Raw genomic sequence first — 22,544 nt, 5'->3', positions numbered from 1 at the left:
GCAATCATTGGTTTTCACATGTTGAGCGTTTTACAGAGCGCAGGAACGAGCTGTAAAACGCCCAGGTGTGAACCAGGCCTAAGAGATAAACACAAATTCAGCTGCACTCCAATGACAAAGAATTGAGATAGATATATTAACTGCTACTGTAGTATATCTTTTCAACAGCTACTCCCTTGAAAACCGCACCCTGCTTTTTTTTTGCTCTCAGTGTCCCATTTGAGAGATTTACCTTCACTTTCTTTCCTGTAGATTGCAGGAAATGAGAAGAAATCTATCCAAAATGAGCTCAATACACTCTTAGACACTTTTTACAGGAACAAGGTTTCCGTTCAAAATCTTTTCTAGTGACAACTCGAAACTTTGGATTTTCCAGGGCAAATAGTGAATCGGAACACAGCTATAAAAACCGGATGGGGGTTCTAATCCTTTTGAAAACTAAAAAAAAAGGTTTTGCCTTTAGATAATTTAAAGTGCAACTAAAGCAACAACTTTTTTTTTTTTACTTTTGGATAGAGTGGAAAGGGATTAGAACACCTGTCCGCTTTTTAATTGCTGTCTGTATCCCTATTAGGGAGATTCAGCCTCTCTATTTGTCATGGTGACCGTTATCACAGTCCCAAATTCTGAGTTGTCATCGGAACAGGTAAAGATAGTAAATCTTCCAGTGGGGACACTAGTTTTGGTGACCATGCTGGCCTCCAAGGATTTCCTTCACTTTGGAGGGATGGCCTCTTACTTCCTGTTGTGTCTGTTCCTGTTTGGGCCGTAAGTGAAAGGAAATCTCCCCAGTGGGACACAGGTGCAAAAATAAAAATGTTGACAGTTGTTATAACCCTCCATCACTCTATCCAAAACTACAATGAGATTTTGGCTTCCTTTCCGCTCGAACTTTATTTTAATTTTGACCAATATGGCCAAATCCTGAGAGATGCTATAACTTAGAATGCGTTTCTGTTAAAGTCTCAATACAAATTAGTAAACTAAACTTGAGATTGTAGTCCATCACGTGAGCGAGCTTGGAGCGGTTGCTAGTTTACAACACACAGGGACCATGGGGAACAAAAGTAGCCACCCTCCAGAAGGAAGGACACTGTCTGCACCAATTCAGAGATTTGAGGATCTACAGCCGAGCGACGCACACAAATAATATACATTTTTGTTAATAGTTAAAGCAGACCTTTACCCATAATAACAACAAATACACCTTTAGAAATGTTTAATAATTACAATGTACAAACTGATACTTCTAGATAATTGCAGGCTTTGTAATTCTTTGCATACCTTATTTCTCTTTTCTTCCCCAGTCTTCTGACAGTGGCCATGTTTTCTAAGGGCAAATTACTAGCTCTCCTTTTACTTCCTTGATTTCTGGCACATGTGACTAGACATGTGACCATGCACATCATCTCAGGGAAGAAAAATGCCTTTCCCTGAAATCTCATGAGATTACAGATGAGATTTCCCAGCAATGCTCTGCTGATGACAAGGCAGTCCCAGTGTGCATTGCGTTGGCAAAGTGAATGCTCTGCAAGTGTAAGTATTTCAAAATCACAGCATTTTACACCTGACATGTCTGTTATTATTAATCATCATCCATAGAGGGATGCATTGCTAGAATTTGATTTTTGAGTGTAAAGGTCCACTTTAAGGTACATGAATACAATTTTAGGATTTAACTCCTGAGTTTAGTGTTACTTTCACTTCTATAGTTCATGTGTGGTGACAGCAACCCTTGTCAAGGGAACAGCACAGCGGAAATTAGAGCAATTAGGAAATAGACTTTCAGGATAGTGTAGTACACTAGTTAGTAAAGTGAAAACATTGCTGGAAATGCAGCAAGATTCCCTAACATGGTCTGGCATATTATCTTAGAGTTTTCAGGTCAGTCTTAAATTCATCTGTACTTTCTAACAATCCTATACATGGCACCTGAATCTGTACAACTTTATACATGACACTGAAATCCTTGAACTCTTTGAAGAAAGGCAAACTGAGACATGAGATACTAACTCTTTATAAATTGTAGGTCTCAGCTTTTCCTGAAAGCAAGTCACAGCATTCTGGGACTTTTTCCTTAGCAGCTTGAGAACAACTCGTTGTCTACGCCTGATCTGGAATATGGATTTCATGTGAAATGGCTTTATGAAAAGACTGAGTACTCTAATTGTTATAGACTTAGGTAATGTCTGATTGCACTGCAGAGGTTAATTTTATTTGATGCCTCTTTTTGCTACCTATGACGGTGCACAGATCCTGAATTAATTGAAATTTCTTTTATAGGAACAGTTCACGAAAAGCTATAAGCTCATCCTTATTTTATTTGTTGAATTTAAATTGAACGCTCATCCTTCCACCACTAAAACATGAGCTGGTTGGATCTGAACCAGTGCATAGAGATTTTGATGCTGGAGATAATCGCTTTGTCAATGTGAAATGACTTTTCTGCCTCATTGACTGGTTTTTATACATGTGCACATTTGCACAGATTGCGTTTGTTCACTGACCAAAAACAGTGTTTAGAAAACCAAATTGCAGGGTGAAATGGTCTTTTTTTCCCTCTGTATCGCGTGTTCCTTTTTTATTATTATTGCCATAATCTGCTTTTGCATTTTGAGTATCTTTTTTGGTCATTAACTCTTTCTGAGCTCTTTTTTTTCTAACATCTAGTTTTCTTTCAGAAGTATGTAGTGGTAGCTATGCCTAATACATTGCTAGGTTAAAAATATGAATGAAAGACTTTTTTTGGCTTTTTGAACAAGAACAGAAGGTGTTGAGAAAAATCTATGGAGCAGTAGGTGAAAATGTACTATGGAGAATAGAAACAAATGAAGAAATGGCAAAGTTATATGCAGAAGCAGGCACTGTGTCATACCTAAGGATAAATAGATTGAGATGGATAGAGCTTGTAGAGCGAACGGAAAAGGAATGGAGTATTCAGACAGTTGGGACCCACAGCTACCAGAATACCCAAACAGTGACTGCATCTGATAGGCTGACAATTTTCCACCTGACAATTTTGCAGTCAACTTTTGAGGTGCCGAATGGAGCCATAAGGCCAACTCATCGCATAAATGTTGGCTGACTGAGCACAAATTCAAGCCGTGTATGGCCAGCTTAACCTGGACATCCTGCACATCCCCCCTACTCAGCCTGTTTATCATTTGACTCAGAAGAAAAAAAAAGTAATAGCAGTCTATTAGGTTGACTTTTATTATAGGCCCTGAACCTTGCAGCCACTCTGCTCATGGGGGTCTAAGGTCCTGCATGTCATCACGTCCTATACAGTGCATTGGCTGTGAGGATGCTGAGCAACATTCCATTGCTGGCGTGGGGGAGGAGACAGAATGAATGGACGGGTTGTGAGAATAACTTTGTTACTTTTGTCCATAGACAAAAATTGGCATTTAACCCTTGCAGTTTGGAGGTAGCCCCACTGTAAAGGTTAATAATGTTTGTGCCCAGAGTTCTGTGTAATTCCAGGTAGGACACAAATGTATGCATTCCCACCACAGTAAAACACACACAGCCATAATGCCCATTTTCCTTATGACACCAAAAATATACCTTGAATGTCTGCTCGAACCACTGTAATGGCTGATTTTCCTTTGGAGTGTTTAAAACACTTTAACCTGACCCCTAAATGTTCCCATTGCAGTATCACCTAAAACTTTGCATAATCCTGCCCATCTTCAGAATACTAGCAGAAGCACCCGCAAGTGCTCTGTCTGTACTTCAGGTGGCTGCTTATGGACTTCAGGAAGATGTATAAGTGCCCGGTGTCCCCTCCTAACAAGCCCCTTGTATATGTCTGCTGCTTTACAGTGTAGAAAAATCCAACCTTTACATCGAGTTTTATAAAATAGGCAAAAAAGAGAATCTACAAAGGGGTTGCACTGCAAAATAAATACATTGATAGTAAATATAAAGAGAAACTTATTTCATTCAAAGATCAGTCTCTTGTATAATGACTTCTATAATGTGCTGTGTGACTTCTTTTGTTTATTTAAAAAGGTGTATATATGTTTTTGGGGAATAGTTTCAGACCTAGATCTGCCCCAGGAGTAGATGGCTAATCTCATATGGCTTGTGGTTAAAGCAGCAGGAGCCATTTGTGTGGGTTATGTTTATATCTTTTAATTATTTATAGATATTTTTATTCTTAGGTCACGTAAAGATTTTCTTAAGTTCACCATCATGCTATGTTTACCCTGAAAGTAGCACTTTACAAACTCTTATGTTGACACCAACATACTCCTAATTTTAACCCCTAAGGTTTCATGACTCAAATAGTATGATGTAGCACTGGCATTATAAGCGTCAAAAAACCTGTACCTAAAACAAATGCACTGTTACTGCGGATCATTGTGAGATACATAATGCCACGTTGTAAGTGTCAATACATCAATAGTGACAGATTTAACTTTTAACACTAATGTATGAACAGAATGAGAATTCCACTGCTTATAAAGGGGATACATTTTGAAGAACAGTCATAAAAGTCTTCCTCAGGAGGTGAGAGAATTGAATGTGTGTTCATGCCCAGATATGTGCTATAAAGATTAATAGAGGCTGATTGGTAGCTCTTCATACAGGCATTGTGCCATCCCTCAGTGGTTTGATTGTGCCACATGCTGTGAATATGGCTGGCAACTAGATGCTGCCTGACTAAAAATTGGCTTCCTTCAGTAATAAAAAAAAAAATTCTGTGTAGTGAGCATGCGTTTAGGCATTGTCAATAAAAAAAAGACCTCTCGCTCTCTCTCTCTCTCTCTCTCTCTCTCTCTCTATGTCTCTATGTCTCTATCTACATAGACAGACAAGCTTGTTAAGGGTTAGTCACTCACCAAGTCATGAGATGGTACAAGTTACAGCTTTTAAAAACCAGCAGTAGTGAGTGAATAACTTCACAGATCTGGTAAATAAGAACATTGGGAATTTTTTGATTCACCTGAATATCCATGCACATGTACCTCTCACTCACCCCCGAAGGAGCCGCAAGAAAAACCCAGGTAATTCTGTCCCTACGCCTAAAATGTACCGCCCAAACAGGATCCACAGTACACACACACACCTTGGGGAGTTTTGTAACCGCTTTACTAAGCAACTAATATATATTCGTTAAATATTGCATAAAGGGAACACAATAATTGAAGAAAACAACATTCACCAGTATACATTCAGACACTCAGCAGCCACGTCTTCTATATACTGAAATATGTAGTACTGAACTATCTCAAATGCTATCTTTGACTTTGAATACTTGATTGCTAATGTCTCAATTATTCTCCAACTCTCTATATTACTGGCCAGTAGCAATAGCATAGGCTAGCCATTGTTGGGGGCCATACTGTGTTGCTGAAGTGAATTATTAGAAATAACACAAATGGCCAAAGTCCTCTCACCAATTCCAAAGTCAATCTTGCAGCTGTGATGTCCGTCAGCGAGAGACGGGCATCCCCTTTCTCTCAAGCTGACACCCTTGTTGGTCCTTGCGTCATCCGCTGTACCTTGAATCTTCGGTCACAGGAAGATGCTGAAGAACTCTCTCTGCAAATGCCTCTAGGCCTCCTGTGGATTACCGGGCCTCTATGGATCTCTCACTGTATAGGCGCGGCCATTCATCCAGGCTGCGATATCCCCGCTATGTAGGTGACGTGATGTCCCACAGAAGCGATCGTCCAAACGACACTGTTTGCAGCAGCAGTCTCTCTATCCAGATATTTTCCAGTCCCCTCACACTCCCATAGACAGGCTTACACAGAATCTATGGCTCCTCTGCATCAGGGGCAGCCAAACAGATCTGTGTCCTTCACTGAGGTTCTCCCGGGCTGAGTGCGCTCAGCAACTCCAGCCCAGAATCCCCCTCCTGCCTCCTGGGAATTGCAGTCTCCACAGGCTCACACAGCACAGCTCGTCTCAGGCTCTGCACTGCCTCTCCCACAAGTCTCTGCATCACAGGCTGCACAAGGTGCAGAGTTAACTATTTACAAACAGAATGCTAGGTATTTCTGTATCAACTTATTTGGAGCTACGCACACATGCACATTAATATTATTTATAAATAATGATTGGCTGGATTTGTGCAAATATATTTTTTATTTACTACAATACACAATTTGTAAAAGCAAGAAAACTCTCCAGAAGTGTCTACAATCTAAAAGCAGTAGTGACAGTATGCCACTCTGAAAAGGGGGGTTCTCCAAACAGTAGAATTACTGAGTGAGAAGGGGTGATAACATGAAAGAGATCCCAGAGGCAAGCTCGAGAAGTGGTCACCAGTAAGGATGGGCCGAGTGTTCGATTCGAACATGAGTTCGAAACAAACATTGGCCGCTTGAGCATTCGCCGAACGCCAAACTTCATGGGATGTTCGCGGTTTATTCAACCGCAGACATTCCATAAGGCAAAATGCCTTCCAAAGCTCTGATTGGGCAAAGTCTTGCACCTGACCAAGACTTTGCCCAATCAGGGCTCAGTATTGAATTAGAGCCATGATTGGGCAAAGTCGTGATGACTCTGCCCAATCATGGCTCGCCTATCAGATGTCGGTAAACTACACAATTGGGCGAAGCTAGCTGTCAACGCTAGCTCCGCCCAATTGTGTTATGTCTTTCCGGCATCTGTCAAAATGTCATTATGCGGCGGGAGTCGGCGGGGAGCGGACGGAACGGCGTTTTTTTTAAATTTATTATTTCTCTTTATTTTTTATTGTTTTTATTTTTCATTTCGTCGTTGTCGTGGACAAAGCTGGACGCCGTGATTGACCAAGGATTACGTAGGTGGATCCAGTTTTATTTTTTTAAATAAGACTTGTCAAAAACATGTCTTTTTGTTTTTTTTTCAAATAAAGGATTTGATCAAAAGTCTGGACTTTATAATAACCATTTGATTTAACCCTTTAGTGAATGGGTAAGAGTACAAGTACCCCTGACTCATTCACAAGGGAGAGGGGTGGCATCTGGGTGCCCCCTTAATTAAAGGGGTACCCCGATGCAAATAATCCCCCTTGCCCACAGACCGCCACAACCACCGGGTAAGAGTTGTGGGGACGAGGCCCTTGTCCCCATCGGCATGGGGACACCCTCCCAGTGCCGAGGGCATGTGGCCTGGTGTGGGAGGGAGGGGGTGGCAAGCGAGCGCCCTTTCCGGCCATGCCAGGCCTATGCTCGGATCAAGGGTCTGGTATGGAATTTTAGGGGGGACTCCATGTTTTTTTCCCCTCCATTTTTGGGGGTGGGGTTCCTCAACATTCCTACCAGACCTTAAGGGCCTGGTATGACTTTAAGGGGGAACCCCACACACTTTTTTTTTTTGTTACATGGGGTCCCTCCTAAATATTCCTACCAGACCTTAAGGGCCTGGTATGACTTTTAGGGGGAACCCTACCGTTTTTTTAAAAAAAATTGGTCCCTCCTTACATTTCTGCCAGACCTAAAGTGTCTGGTATTGTTTCGGATGGGGGAACTGCACACTTAAGAGAAAAAAAATAAAAATGTCATTTTTCTTTTTTAGAAATGTCAGTTTTGCTGCAGCAGGTTCTATACATCATACAGATGTGCAACGTCACAGGCAGGTTAAGGGGACCCCCCAGGCATGATTTTTTTTGTTTTTTTGTCATCGATTCCTGTCCCCCAGGGCAGTATCCGGACCCCCACGCACCATTTATGGCCAATAACTTGCATATAAGCCCTCTTAAAGGGGACATTCATTTTCGAACGTTCGACCCCCATTGACTTGCATTGAGTTCAGGTTCGTGTTCGAACTTTTCGACCGTTCGGGAGTTCGAATATGAACCGCACACAGGGGTGTTCGGCTTGATAAAACGTTCTAGATTGTTATGTAATTTGTAAGGCGAATTACATGTGTCTGAAGGGGATTATTACATCTTTTTAAATGGCAGCAGATCTAAATCGTTTTTGACAATAGATGAACAAAATCAGGCTTTTGCAGTCAGTCTTACCATAGTTTGTATGTTCAGTGTGAACTTACACGGGAAGAACACTTCAGTGTTTTCATGCAAGATTTGAGATCGGTCAGTTGTGTTGTTGTTGCATTGAGGGCTGGTCCCATTAATGTCACATCTCCTTCACAAGCTTATTTTATTAAATTCTTGATTTATGAAAAGGTTAAGTGAAGGATAAAGTACAGTACAACCAAATGAACACCTTGCTTCAGTCAGAAAGGACAAAGCCTAATACGAAAGGTTGAGATAAAGAAAGATGAAAGGTTAGAGATGGACAAAAATTGCTGTATTCGATTGTTGTAATCCAAGTCAAAGCATTTGCATCCACTTTATCGGGGCTGTACAGTCGTGTGACTTGAATAGCGACTAAATCTTGCTAAATGCTTGCAAGCAACAAGTGGCAACTTTAAACTTTGAGGAGAAGGCCGCACACTTGTCCAGTTGCAGCACCAGTGGGCAAAAAATTAAATTTTTGAAAACCCCTACCACTAGATCTGCAGGCTTTAGTATTTTCTAAAATCTTCCATCACTTTTCTTTATTTTTTAGGAATATATTATGCTGAAAGAACAAAGCACATATCAGTTACAATCCATCCAACTGCCTTCTGTGTTGTATATTTCTCTTAAAGTGTAACTAAACCCAGGGGTTAAATCCTAAAAATACATTCATGACTTCTAAGAAATCTCAGTATAGCTCGCGGTATACTGAGCTTAGGGTAACGGGAGGATGCTAGTTTGTGTCCTCCCGTTACCCTAAGGAGAACTATGTGGAAAAACACTGAGCCCACAGTTCTCCTTTAATAGAGATTTGGAAAACGCAACACTTTCTGAGGGAAAGAAAAGAGCCCTTGTATAAAGGGTGGTTGAAACAACTAACATTTTACCCTTTTTATCTAAAATATTAATCCCAACAGCAAGAAGGGTTTTTACTTGTATCAGCCTTTCAAATAAAGGTTTCTTTAGGGTTTGTGGGGCCACCAACCAGCAGTAAGGCACACTTTGATCAATAAAAATTTTTAGAAAGTGTGTTGGATCACAGCATGCCATAGCTGAGAAAGTCAGTGTCAAAGTCTGAAGCCTTGGGTTGTATATTAGCTTCTCTCTGCTCTCAAGAAAATGGAAGTAAATTGTTTTTGATAATTCGTTACCTGCCCAGCTCCTAAATGCATGTCACATTTTTTTCTTCAGACTAGAACTGTTCTTTAAAGGCAAATGGACATTTGGTTGGTTATATTTTACTTTAGCTTTAAGTTTATATGTTTTTAATATATTTGTGTGTGTGTACTATATATACATGTTTAAATTGTATTTTTGTGTTTTTAGTTTTGACCAATAACATTTGTACAAATCCACTCCACAGTATATTCAAATGACCATTACAAGAGGCTTAAGGTTTATGAATGTCAATATGCCAAGGCCGAACTACTGTGGGCAGGCACCAGAGACATAGAAAGGTCCTGCACATCTGTTTAATGGTGACCTCTTCTCTAGGAAGAAGATTCAGTTTTTTCTCAAGTCCTTTTGAGTAGAACATAATAACATTGTTCTCCATCACTTGTAATTCTGTACTGGTCCTATTTTTTACTGTACCTTATAAAACTGTATTATATGTAGGGCCAATGAAGTAGTCACATGAGGGTGAACTATTGGGCTCTATATCATCTGTATACATCAGGGTGGAATATTACTAGTTCTCTTTGGATATATATATCACTGTGTTTAGTTTAGTGAATATGTTGCATACAGTTTTCTATTTGATGCCTCCATATGTTTTTGTGTCTTGTCTAAAGGTTTTACTATTTAATCTTTCTTTTGTAAAAAAAAAGGAAGCGGAAAGCAATGCCCAACTCTCTTTATAATCTTGTTCATGTACTGGTCAAAATTACTGGTTCTGATTCTGGTGTAAAAAACCTTTGTACCTTTCCTCATATGGTTTGCACACTTTAGGCTTGTAAGGTATACCCATATTTGAGCATTTACAAGTCACACATAGCATTGAGGATAATTTACTTTAAGCAACATAGGGTGTTCATTTTGCAAAGTGAATGTTCGTAACTAAGGTTAAGCTGAATTTGCTTTTAATACCCATTCATGTGCGAGGAAAATTGGGGGGAAAAAACATGTATTTTTGATGGCAATCAATTGGTTGCATCATCACCATATTTATTAGCATTCACTTTGCAAACTCTTATAGTAAATCCTCCTTTAGTTTTCACAATCTTGGACATCTGTACACATCCTGATTGTACAATTAATTTTGTTGTGAGTTGATTGGATGGTAATCGGTTTTCTTTCTGCGCAGGTAAAAGTGATCCATTCTGTGTCCTGGAACTGGGAAATGATCGACTTCAGACGCACACGGTCTACAAAAATCTCAACCCTGAATGGAATAAAGTGTATACGGCTTTGATCTTATGGAGCTTGCTGTCACCATACATTTTAATATTTCAATTAAAACCTTCCAGGCAGTTTATGTTGTTGACAGAGTCAAATGTTACCAACAGTAATCAAGTAATGTACTTGTTAAATAACAAGTAATATTAACCAAATGCAACATCAAATATTGTTAGTTGCTTAAAATGTCCTGCATGCTGACAAATGTGTGAACAATCTATATAGAAACAATGGCATACAAGTGGGAATTGTTTAATTTTGAATTGGAAGTTGAGGTCTATGCAGCCATTATGAAGTGAAAAGTTCTCAGGTCTTTTTTCAATCTGAATGTTGTTGATCTGCACAGAGAGGTTGGCACTGTTACCCCAATGCTGTTTTAATCTGCTTTTAGAATGCTTTAACACTAATTTATGACCTCTGTGGATCACAAACACTCTTTAATACAAGGGCTTGTATACTTGGTAGCTAGATTTAGAAGCATATTCATAGCAATATTATTGAACAGGTCTGCACACAAAGCAACTGGTTCCTTTCTCAAGCTGGATGCTCCTCCCTCCTATGTGACATCACAGAGTGCCTTATTGACTCATCCTAAAGCCATGTGGGAGGAATGGAAGTGGAGTCTTAAGGCAGATGTATAGTGGATATTTTTTAATGTATCTGTTTTTTGTGCATTTTGATGATTGTAAGTGGCAATGCAGGTACCGAAATTACCACCTCTGACTTATTCAAATACAAAATATCGGTTGCAATATTTTTTTACAAGAGACCATTTTATAGTAAATCTTATCATTCATAGCTACCATTTACTGCCCATGACTTGGATGCACATGTACCCAGATTGTGTGATTATTATGAATAAAAGAAAACGGGTATTGAAGTTGTTGATACCATTTATCAGCTTGCAAGTTTCTTCTTTGTGATACTCTCCTGATATAAAAACCTTGCATATTTCGAAAGCTTGCGTTTTCAATGTATTATGTTATTTAGGTTTAGGTCATTTTAAATATATTAGTAGCTGATTTTCAAGAATTATGCATCTATTGACTATATTTCCATCTGTAACGGCATAAAAGAAAATGATCAAAATCAGATACTGACAGAGCTCTCCAAACACTATCTCTATGTACAATGGTTGCGGATATTATAACAACAGTATCTTATTATTTGCATAAAGTGACAACACAGAAGCCACCCACTGTGCCGCACTGAACCTTGGCATATCTCAGACACCTGTCACTGGAGCATCAGTGCGTTCTTCTGGAAATACAGACATCTATTATGTGAGGAGTCCAATGACTATGCTGTGTTGTAGTGACATTTACTCTTAAAATGGAAAATGTGCCTTTTTATAATAGAGTTTATTTTAATGTTATAATCTATAGGTTGTGAAAGTGTGAAATACTTTTAGATGGTTTTACATAGGCCGTTAAACTGTACAGACCATGTATGGAAGGGCCTGATTTGCATGTGTAAATAAGCCATTATGTTGGACTCTAATCACATTCCAGCTGAACATTTTGGCAGCCTTGCATCGCATGCTGGCACCTGGTGGGGAAGTAAGACACCCAGATCTTTTTACTGTAAATGGGTGTATGTGCCTGTGTGTGGTCTGCAGTGGAGTTTAGTATTTAGCCTTTCCTGTCTCAAAAAAATGGGAAGCAAAGCATGGATGTCTCCATTTAGGTCATGTAATAATGTTAAAGTCATAGGGCTGATTGATAAAAACTGGAGCAAATTTAAAGTGATATTAGTCAAATATTTAAGCTTTTTTTAAATGCTGATGAAATCAATGACAATGGATGCTGCTCCTTGATGTCTAAAAGTTATATTTTCCTGCAGAATCAGCTAGTCCCCTGAGCACTGGTCCTTATATCCTGTTTTAGGGTGGCTCCATTCGCTTGCAGTGCCCTTTGGAGCCACTCTAGTGTGTGCTAGTAAGCTGTGTCTCCACAAACACAAAGGCCTAGCGACTCTACTGCTCGTTCCTTCTTCCTATTTTCAAGATAGTAGATGAACAGTTGCTGGAGTCTGCTCTGTCCCTTGTGATCTTGTACTGGACAGGAAGTTCAGGAAAGTAGAGCTGAGAGAATTTGAGATGTTTGGAAACATGATGATTATAAGTGTCTGTGTAAAAAGAGATACTTTGCTGGGCAATATATATTTGTTTGATCTTGATTCATTAATGAAAAATGAATGAGAGATTTATACTACTTTAAATAATCCATTGTCCCACAAAAACTAGTCTGATGTCTCTCACTTCTACTGAGAAGCAGTATTAATTGCATACATCATCTTCCACTAATTATGTCTTCATTTGTCGGGTAACACTGTCCTTTTTCTTGTCATTCAGTGGCCTAATGTGTATGTCAAGTCCATTCTTTTTAGTTTAGATAGTCAGGAAAGATTGGAACCTGTGGCTGTTTTTTACCACTATCAGGAAGAGATTTTGCCACGCTTACCAGATAGGAAGTGAGGGAAAATCTGCAACAGCAATAGAAACCACAGTAAATTTCTGACGGGAGTTCTAACCTTTTCCTTACTCAGCTAAAAATAAAAAATGTCTGTCAGTCTTACTGTTGGAGAGTTCGCCTCACCTTCTGTCTACTAAAATGTCAGCTGAATAGTAAGAGTTGTATTTAAAAAAAAGTTTGCAGAACTATTTGTTCTGCACACATATGACTTTAAGATCCACACTGTATTATGGCCACTATATGGAGCTGAGAAGTATAGGAATTTCATATGCTCCTCGGCTCCATCCAGTGACCAAAATGCATGCAAATCTAAAAGTCAGATGTTCACAGAGTGAACCCTCACAATTTTGTTATAAATACACCCCTAAGTGAGGAGAAGTCACTTACTGAACCTTAAATAGCAGTAAAAACCTAACAGGAATTCTAACACTTCCCCATGCGATCCATACTTGCCCAAAGAAAAGGTTTTGGCTTACATACACTTTCAGGGGTCAAATGACATAAGAAAAAAAAAATGTCTGGCTTATTGTGATCATACCTGTGGCCACTGTTCATTGCTGTAAAATACTGTACTTGCGGATCTTAGGGGACTCAGTCATCTGGGATATTTCTTTAGTATTTAGTAGACATAAATAAGTGGCAAAGGTATCTAAATGTACAGCCTCCTCTCTTTCTCACAGACTTAAATGTGCATGTTCAGAGACATCTGTCTTTGAAATTAAGTCTTCGTTTAATTAGATAATACTTACTTGGATGTCTACCCTCTAATATCTGTGACCCTTCGCTTGCTGCATGCACACAACTCTCTCCTTATCCCATTCTGTTTGTTTTGATTGCGACTAATAGTAAATGGCCATCAGTTATAGTTCTTCTCAATGAGGTTTAGTCACCTTTGCTTTTCATGAATGCTCCATTAAGGCTATTGCGAGGCTGTGCACATATTTTTTTTTATACTTAACTTTCTTTAATTATGGGTACAGTGACCCTGACAAAGATATTTACTACTTCTTAAGTCCCGTCATGCCAGTAAGCTGTGCTCCGAGCTGAACATTTTGATGGAAAAGTAAAGAAATCACTGGCACTCCAAAATGTTCAAATGTCAAATCTTCTTTATTGACATTGAAAGTGGACCACAATATGTGGCAACGTTTCAGAACCTAACTCTGTTCCTTCCTCAGGCAAACAAAGTGAACATTTTGATGAAGCTTATCTCTATTAGGGTGTCCCTTGCAAAACCCCCCCCCCCCATACTAAGTTCTCTACACAAATATATGAAAAATGCCCTTCAGACAGAAAACCAGGAGCATTCAATTCTTAGCAAAGGTTAGCTTTCACAACAGGTCTGGGTGTTTTAAACTTGCTGCTGGGGTCAACAAAGATTAAGATGCTCCAGCATAGAGTCAAACTCTACCTCACTCCACCTAAAACACCTGTCTTTGACTTCTAAATGTATTGTTCATTATGTATTAATAAGAAGGTTAATGTCCAATATTTTATCTGTTTTAGTCCTATCAAGGATCTTCATGACACACTAGAGGTGACAGTTTTTGATGAAGATGGAGATAAAGTTCCTGATTTTCTTGGGAAAGTTGTGATCCCTTTACTCTCTGTAAGTAAACACTGTTGATATTTTTTTTTTAAATATATATTTAGCCTAAAATATATGTATTTTTCCTTTAAAGTATCCAACAACAAAATTTGTAAAGGTTTGATTTCATGTCCCAATTTGTGATCCCACATAGCAAAAATGTCTTGGTTTTATTAAGTTGGGAGACCAGATACAGTAGACTATTAAACAGTTATCCGAGTAATAGTTGGACATTAGTGGATCATCTGCCATGTATGGGGGGGGGGAGATGTACCATGTGCATTGTAGCCTTTTTAACCAAGAGAGCTTGGCCGGGCCTTTTATTAAATATAGTATACACTTACAGCTGCAGACCAGGCAACCTGCTTGCATGGTGCTTTCAAGTTTCGGGGTTCCAGAATTAATTTGGCCGTAGACTTGAATGACATTAGCTGATCTTGTTGTTTGCAGGTAGATTGGGAGATCATCTAATGTCAGTGGACAACAGCATAAGACATTGGTTAAGGCTTGTCAGGGAGATTAGTGACCGGATAGGTCGCACAACCTTGCCTAATTACATTTGTTTTCCTGTGTTAAGCTGGAGACATTAGTTCCAGTGGAAAACTATTAACATTTAATTTTGTGTTAAAACACTGACAGGGGAATTTATCAGAATGTGGAGCAGTTGCCAATGACAACTAATCAGCTTCTCTCCTTCAATTTTTAAGGCTTGACTGAACAAACTAAAGAGAGAAGCTGATTAAATGCCATGGGCAACTGCTCTAGATTCCTACTGTTCGTGTTGGTAAACCTCCATTGTATCTTTGTCTGTGCTATGTGCACACTAATAATCTGATCCATTTTTATTTTACTGATCTTTTTACTTTGGTAACAAGGAAGGAGATTATATTGGGGCTATATGCAGTGATTGGGCTATGGCGAATTGACAGGTTCACGTAAGAAGAATCCTGCACTATCTGATTGTCTCCTTCACCATGCTTTCCAAACACTCTCTTGCTCTGTCTGAGTTCTTTTTGGGTATGGAGGAGCATGTAAACTATTTCCAGGATGAAATGTTCAGGGCTTAATAGCCAATCGCTATGCCCTCACACAGTCATGTGAGAAGGAGGAGGAAATCAACTCGCCATTAGGGCAGTATGGAAGGTAAGCATCTGTGGTTAGGGTGGCTCTTCTTGCAAGAGAACATTTGTCACTCATTTGTGACATCTGTCAAGTCATTTTGCTTCAAATGTGCAAAGTAACAATCTGTGTAAGATTACCTTTTTAATAGTAGGTGAAAACAGATCTGCCTGCTTTCATTGAAATCCAACTTCATTCTCTCCCCAATATAAGCAAAACATCCAGGTAGTGTTTGCTTTTATTTATATAGGGTCAAATTGTCTTTTGAATAGCTGATATTTAGGTTGACTGTGTGATTCAAATCCAAGCATAATAGACCCCTGATGTCTCCATGTAACATCCTCTTTGCTATCACACAGGGTGCATGCTAGCCCCTGTGCAATAGCATTTGATAAACATTTGCATTAAGATTGTGCGTCATACAAAATTGAAAACTAGCATTTTTATGCTACAGGGTCTCTGCTTTCAGATAATATAGGGCTTTAAGATGTTTTCTTGGCAAAGATTCAGATTTTATCATGTGTGTGCAACAATTAAGAAATTGCTCCCGGTGGCAAGTCCAGAGCAAAAACACTGTAGGAAAAAGCCTGTTGATCTGCCAAAATTGCAGTGTGCTTCTAAGTTCCGTTTTAAGCTTTGCTACTCATCTCCTTGGTGTCATTTTGAATAATAGGTGGAAGTGTCTTGATTGTTCATTATCAGATGCCTACCATCAGTTTCATTCTTCAGCTTACTGTTGTCTGAAGCAGACTGACGTGTATTATTTATAACAATGCGAATGGGGGGAAGCTGCATAGCTCATCTGAAAGAGAGTACATGATAGTCAGCTTAAAATGCAGATTATGCCAAAATGAGCCATGCTTAAAAAAAAAAAAAAAAGTGTTTGGTTTGTTAAAGGTATGTTATATAAATTACAGCATCCTTGAAACCAAAGTATACAATTTTCCTTTTACATTAAATGAGTCTTTCCTAAACAGTGTTAATCAAAGCAGCGGGTAACACTTTGGTTGAGCCATTGAACATGCTGATGTTTACAGAGGAATGGCCCCTGCTCCCTGTACTTTTGTGCACTTTTTGATGAGTTAACATGTCCCTGGGTCCCCATATCCCTGATGTTATTGGAAGAGATAGGCTGGAGCAGATGCTCATGCAGAGTATCACTCCGTGCCAAATGTTCCCAGGGATCCTCCAGCAGACTGTGCTCGCTCGTTTTTTCTTAAGAGCTGCCCGGTCTTTCAGCAATCTTTATGAACTTGTAGATGGTCCTGTGACTACACCTGTGTGTAAAGGGAATGTGCGTGGAAAATGGCCATAAAGAACATTTGGCTACAACTGTGTAGAATGTTCTACATCGACACTAATGCTACAGAAAATGTATTAATGTGCCAGAGGGGCAGATTGTGCCACGCAGATAGCATGTCCATTTCATCTGCAAGTGGAAATTGTGTCTTATTAAACTGTAGAATATCAGTGTCCAGCAAAGCTGTCTTTGTGAGCACACAATGCCAAGAATTTAATAAGTATCATCCTGTCAGCTTTCCTCTGCTATTATGTTTCCTTTTCTCTGCAAATACATTTGATATTTTAAGTGAAACCATTGTATGTTTTTTCCAAGTGTTCATATTGTTTTACTGTAACTGTCATATTTTGATATCGGTTTTCTAATCTCTAGATTTGTGTTTTATCTTTTCATTTTAAAGGGAAACTATAATGGTTTTGGGGTAATTACATAGTTTGTTCACAAGTTTTATAAACTGATCTTTATCCACTTGCTGTCTGGAGCAATTTCTTGCATTTGCACACACATGATAAAATCTGAATTTTTGGCTAAAAAACGGATTCAGACCCCCAAACAATTATATATTTTCTGAAAGCAGAGGCCCTGTAGAATGAAAAGATGCTAGTTGCAATTTTTTATGTCACACAGTATTTGCGCAAATGTTTATCAAACCAGTATTTTTAGGATAACATACACTAAAATGAAATTTAGTGCACAGAAACATTCAGACCCCTAATGTCACCAAAAGCTGATGAAGCAGAGAATGTGCCCAGTGACACCGGAAGTGATGTAATGCACATCACTTCCAGGTCCAGTGATCAGAGGAGAGGTCAGCGGCTAGAAGCCTGGTGATCTCCCTCCGATCCATCAGGGGAGACCCACCACGCCGGTCCTGGGCTCACACGGGGGACAGACGCCGGATCACTTGTATTTGAACAGCAATCATCTGCTGTTTTAAAATGGTACCAAGAACATGGCTGCAACAGAAGCTGTATTCTTGGTATAACCACTTCCAGCGGATGACGTGTATTTACGTGAACCCACTGGAAGTGGTTAAGTTCACTTTTCATTACTTGTGTTAAATGATTATTTGTAAAATGAACATTTAAAGTGACACTAAATTCAGGAGTTAAATCTTAAAAATGCATTCAAGTACCTCAACTCTTAACAAAAATGTGCTGACACTGTCCTTCCTTCTGGAGGGTGGCTACTTTTGTTCCCCATGGTCCCTGTGTGTGTTGTAAAGTAGTCACCGCTCCAAGCTCATTCCCGTGATGGACTACGATCTCAATACAAATTACTAAACTAAACATGATATAGTCAATTACGGGAGCAAGCTTGGAGCGTTGACACACACAGTGACCATGGGGGAACAAAAGTAGCCACCCTCTAGAAGGAAGGACAGTGTCGGCACCAATTCAGAGATGATTTAAGGATCTACAGCCGAGTGATACACAAATAAGAGACATTTTTGTAAATATGGTACTTAAATGCATTTTTAAGATTTAACGCCTGAGTTTAGTGTCACTTTAGCATAAGTAATGTAGTTTTTTTTTTTTTGAAAAATTATTTTTATTAAAGTTTTATGTTACAAGTAACAACAGTTAACAACATTTGCCATTCCACCACAAAGGTGGGGGGCAGCTCCTCCATGGCCAGCACAGATTTAAAGAAGGCCTCCGCAAATTGAGCAGGCCTCTGGCCCTCCGCCCCCTCAGGCAGGCCCACTATGCGCACATTATTGCGACGCATTCTATTTTCGGAGTCCTCTACCTTTGCCGCCAGCGTGTTCACGGTGCGTTGCAGGTCTTGTATTGCAGTAGCATGCTCCTGTACCGAGTCCTCCACCCCAGACACCCGCGCCTCCGCCTGGGACATCCTGCCCCGAATTTTGTCCAGATCATGTCTGATCAATGTGCACTCCACCGCCAGATGGTCTATTTTGGCTGTGAGGGCGATTTTACAGCCCTCTATGGCCTCCAGGATAGCTGTTGTCTCAGCCCTCTCCTTACTTGTGGTCGGTGGGGAGACAGGCTGCTCCGGAGGGGCCAGCGCCACCTCAGCAGCGTCTGCAGCTACTCCCTCCATGCACAAGGTCCGGCGTGAGCACTCACAGGGAGCAATGGACGGCGGCAAGATGGCGGCGGCGGGACACGAGGCCGCACGCTGGGATCTCCTCCAGCCACCTTTCGGGGTATTACCTCGCTTGCCAGACCTAGAGGGCATATCCCCCTGCTCCGGACATCCACCGGAGCTCGGGTGTGAAGAACAGGAACCGAGTCTGCAGGATTAAAGCCGGATGAAGCTCAGTGTGGCGGCGGAGCTCCCTCAGACACGTCCGCTCTGCTTCACATCTCGGCCACGCCCCAGCATAAGTAATGTAGTTAACCAAAAACCATTATAGTTTCCCTTTAACATATAATAATACAAGGGCTATTATGTAATATATAAAACAAGGATCTATTATTTGCAAAGCATGCTGTGTTTTCTAATGAAGTCCTGTTGGACTGCCTTTGTCTAACAAAAAATCCTTATGACTGGTCTCTGTTAGAGAGATGTTTTCTTCCTCTGGCTCTTTTTGCTGGGTTTGTGTAATCTGATCGCCTGCTCTACTCACAACCAGCTGTTTAGGTTATTCACAGCATAGCACTAAATAATTCTGCAAAAGAACAGGAGTTTCTGTCTGAAGCATTCTACCTGCTTGATGCATGTGGTTCATATAAGTATGCAGTTTTTATAAAAACACTATAAATTCACAACCTCCTACACCTCGAAAGTATCAGGGGGAATTCAATACCTTCAGCCCCCCAAAATCTTCAGTACTCTGCTCAGTGTTTCACAGGCTTTGCTCTTATTTATTGCCATTCAGACTGTACATCCACTGTTCTGTGAAAAAAGGCTCTGTAGAAGGAGGTACAACCCCCTTAAATGCGTCAGCCATTCCACTGACTGTTACTGAGTGGGCTGTTTGGCACCCGGCGACATATGTAAGCAGTACAGCTTTTTTTGCCTGGGTTGTGTGGATTGTAATTTGAATTTGTTTTTATGAATATCTCAATTTGATCTGGAGTTGGCTTACAGGTTCATATGCTTGTGAGTAGATTTATGGAAATGCTTTTTTACCAAATAAAGTAATACTGTGCAAGGGACAGGCGCTCTCCCCTCCTCAGGAGCTGCCTTCCTGTAAAAGAAGCATTTGTGGCTTTTCCTTAGTGATCCTCCCCTAGGCCCATTTCACACGAGTGTCATCAGTTCAGTCAAGGTTCCTGGATACAAAAAATCTGATGAAAACCGAATCAGTTTACATAATTTAGCACATCAGTTGTCAGTTCAGTTTACATCCGTTTTGTTTTTTTTTACACATCCGTTTTGGACTTTTTTTTATTAAAGTATGGTAAATTCCCATGACTCTTTGCTTTCCCCCAGCATGCATTAAGCTTGCCATGCTGTATTACAATATCAGTCCCAAAAAGCGGACGGAAACTGATCATCAGTTGACATCGGGTTACATCAGTCCCGGTCAGTCAAAACGGAGAGCTGATCTGTCTCAAATTGCGGACCTCAACTGACACTGATGTTTCCTAATGTAAACTGATGGTCATCAGTTTTCATCCGCACAGTCATAGAAATGAACGTTGTCCGTTTTTCATCTGCAAACGGAGGGTTGGAAATCTGACAACCTGAGCGCTCGTATAAAATGGGCCTAAGCATTAACGGATGGGTTTAATTTTGTTTTGTGTATACGAGCTGCTAGCCTCATTTATTCTTATAGATGGGGATGTACTTATGTATATTGAAGTACGACCCTATCCATAGGAATGAATGGGGTCAGGTGTGTGCAGTGGGTGCATCGCCTAGCAAGCACTATTTATGAACATAGGTGCAGGGTGCAGTGTAGGTGACAAGACCAGAGCTAAAGGTGATTATTTCAAACTGTGGTGTGAGGGGGAGATTTTTTTCACAAAAATAGACTTTGTACTTAGTCTAAGTTTTGTTGGACCCATACTTCATTTTGATCAGTTTTAATGTACATGATCTCCTTGTGTATAAATGCTCTACTTCCTTATTGGTAATACATCACCTAGGTTCTGTTTTACTGTTTCCTCTCTGAATGCATGTCTATCACCCTGTGCTGTCTGAGTTAAAGTAATGGACTCTGCATTTAGCACTTGTTTGGCGGTGATGCAAATTACTGTCTGGTTTGGAGATGACCAATCGAGAGAATCTGAAAATGTATATATGAAATACTTTCCAAACATACAGTATGGCAAGCATATTAAATATGAAAATAATATTAAAAATGACTAGCAGTTAAGGGTGCTCTTAGGGGCTTAAATAACCATGAGCTTCATGCCCACACAAATGCATTGGTTTTGATAGCTGTCAGAAGCTCTCTGCAAAACTCTGTTCATCTCTATGATGAAGGGACTTTACCACACGACACATTGCCTATCGCCACAGGTCTGCATATCACTGGGCCAAAAATGCACTTCTCTGTAGTAATCTTTGTTCATCATCATGATGACAGAGGTGAGCAGAGAGCTCCTGACAGCTGTCAGAGTCCGTGTACAAATGCAGGCAAGTAGATCTCAGATCTTAACATCTGCAAAATGGCACCCTTATCGTTACAGTAATAGCTTGTAATGTGCAGTGACCGACCATACAATATAGATTCTTATTAGTATAACCTAAAGACTTAAAAGTTAAATGCCAAGAAATGTCTTTTCTGTTCATCTAAAATGATGCATAACTATTTTTTTTTCTTTCAAGGTTAAGGATGGACAACAGATTGCTTACATGTTAAAAAACAAAGACTTATCCACTGCCTCCAAAGGAGCGATCTATTTAGAAATCGATCTGATATTTAATCCAGTAAGTAGTTGAAGCTATAAGACACCTTTGTTTACAATATTGCAAAGTTTGATACCTGTAAAAAGGTTCATTTATAAATTAAATTTTTGTAATCATTTTTTAGGTCAGAGCGGGTATTAGGACATTTAACCCAAAAGAGAAGCGCTTTTTGGAAGAAAACACCAAGTTATCAAAAAAGGTTAGTGGCATCAACTGAAAAGGGCCAAGTTAATTGCTCTTTGATAGAGAAAACTAAATTGGTTGATTTAGTGCTCTAGAAATAGTACAGAAACTTTGAAATAGTATGAATGTGTCCAAATTACCCCATAGACAAAGTCTATTGTAAACCTTAAAACACACTGGGCAGCTCAACATGTGACCACATAAAATCCTTGTAAAGTTATTTTCCATCCCTCACAAAACAATTGGTCCTAGGTGAAATCCAGCAGTTAAATCATGCTATACCATTTATAAACTATTGCACCAAGATCTCTTCTTCAGTGTTGCTCTGTTCTGTCACAATGACCCTTTTAATGGAATAATGACATGGGCATATAGTATGAGATGGTCCTTGATGAACATGTTTACTTTCACTCTGCTATTAAGCCCTTACATAAGATCTGGTACAACCAATTGCCTGCAGAAGTCACATACTTAGTTAAAAAAGACTGTCTGTGTACAATCTAACATGGTTATATACAAAAGGGTGAAGAGTTTGGAGAAGGCAGGAGAAGTGAACAATCTGGGACAACATAGCTGATTTGGAAAGATTCTCCAATTCAGCTCACTTTACAGTTCAGCTATGTTGTCCTAAATTGTTCACTTCTCCTGCCTTCTCCAAACTCTTCACCCTTTTGAGAATAACCCTGTAAG

The 22,544-nt window shown here is 39.8% G+C and overlaps 1 protein-coding gene across 1 annotated transcript in view; it reads left to right on the top strand.

Moving 5' to 3' along the window:
- Window positions 1-22,544, top strand: part of MCTP2 (multiple C2 and transmembrane domain containing 2) — a 186,903-nt gene that overhangs the window by 118,209 nt on the left and 46,150 nt on the right. Inside the window, exons 13-17 of the mRNA XM_018562726.1 lie at window positions 10,269-10,369; window positions 11,242-11,243; window positions 14,341-14,443; window positions 21,591-21,692; window positions 21,796-21,870. Coding sequence (XP_018418228.1) covers window positions 10,269-10,369; window positions 11,242-11,243; window positions 14,341-14,443; window positions 21,591-21,692; window positions 21,796-21,870 — 383 coding nt within the window. The remainder of the gene's footprint in view (window positions 1-10,268; window positions 10,370-11,241; window positions 11,244-14,340; window positions 14,444-21,590; window positions 21,693-21,795; window positions 21,871-22,544) is intronic.

Source organism: Nanorana parkeri, unplaced genomic scaffold (assembly GCF_000935625.1).
Source record: "Nanorana parkeri isolate BGI_ZX_2015 unplaced genomic scaffold, ASM93562v1 scaffold594, whole genome shotgun sequence".
Taxonomy (NCBI): Eukaryota; Metazoa; Chordata; class Amphibia; order Anura; family Dicroglossidae; genus Nanorana; species Nanorana parkeri.
Note: the sequence above shows the minus strand (reverse complement) of the source record. Positions and strands in the feature narration are given on the sequence as shown.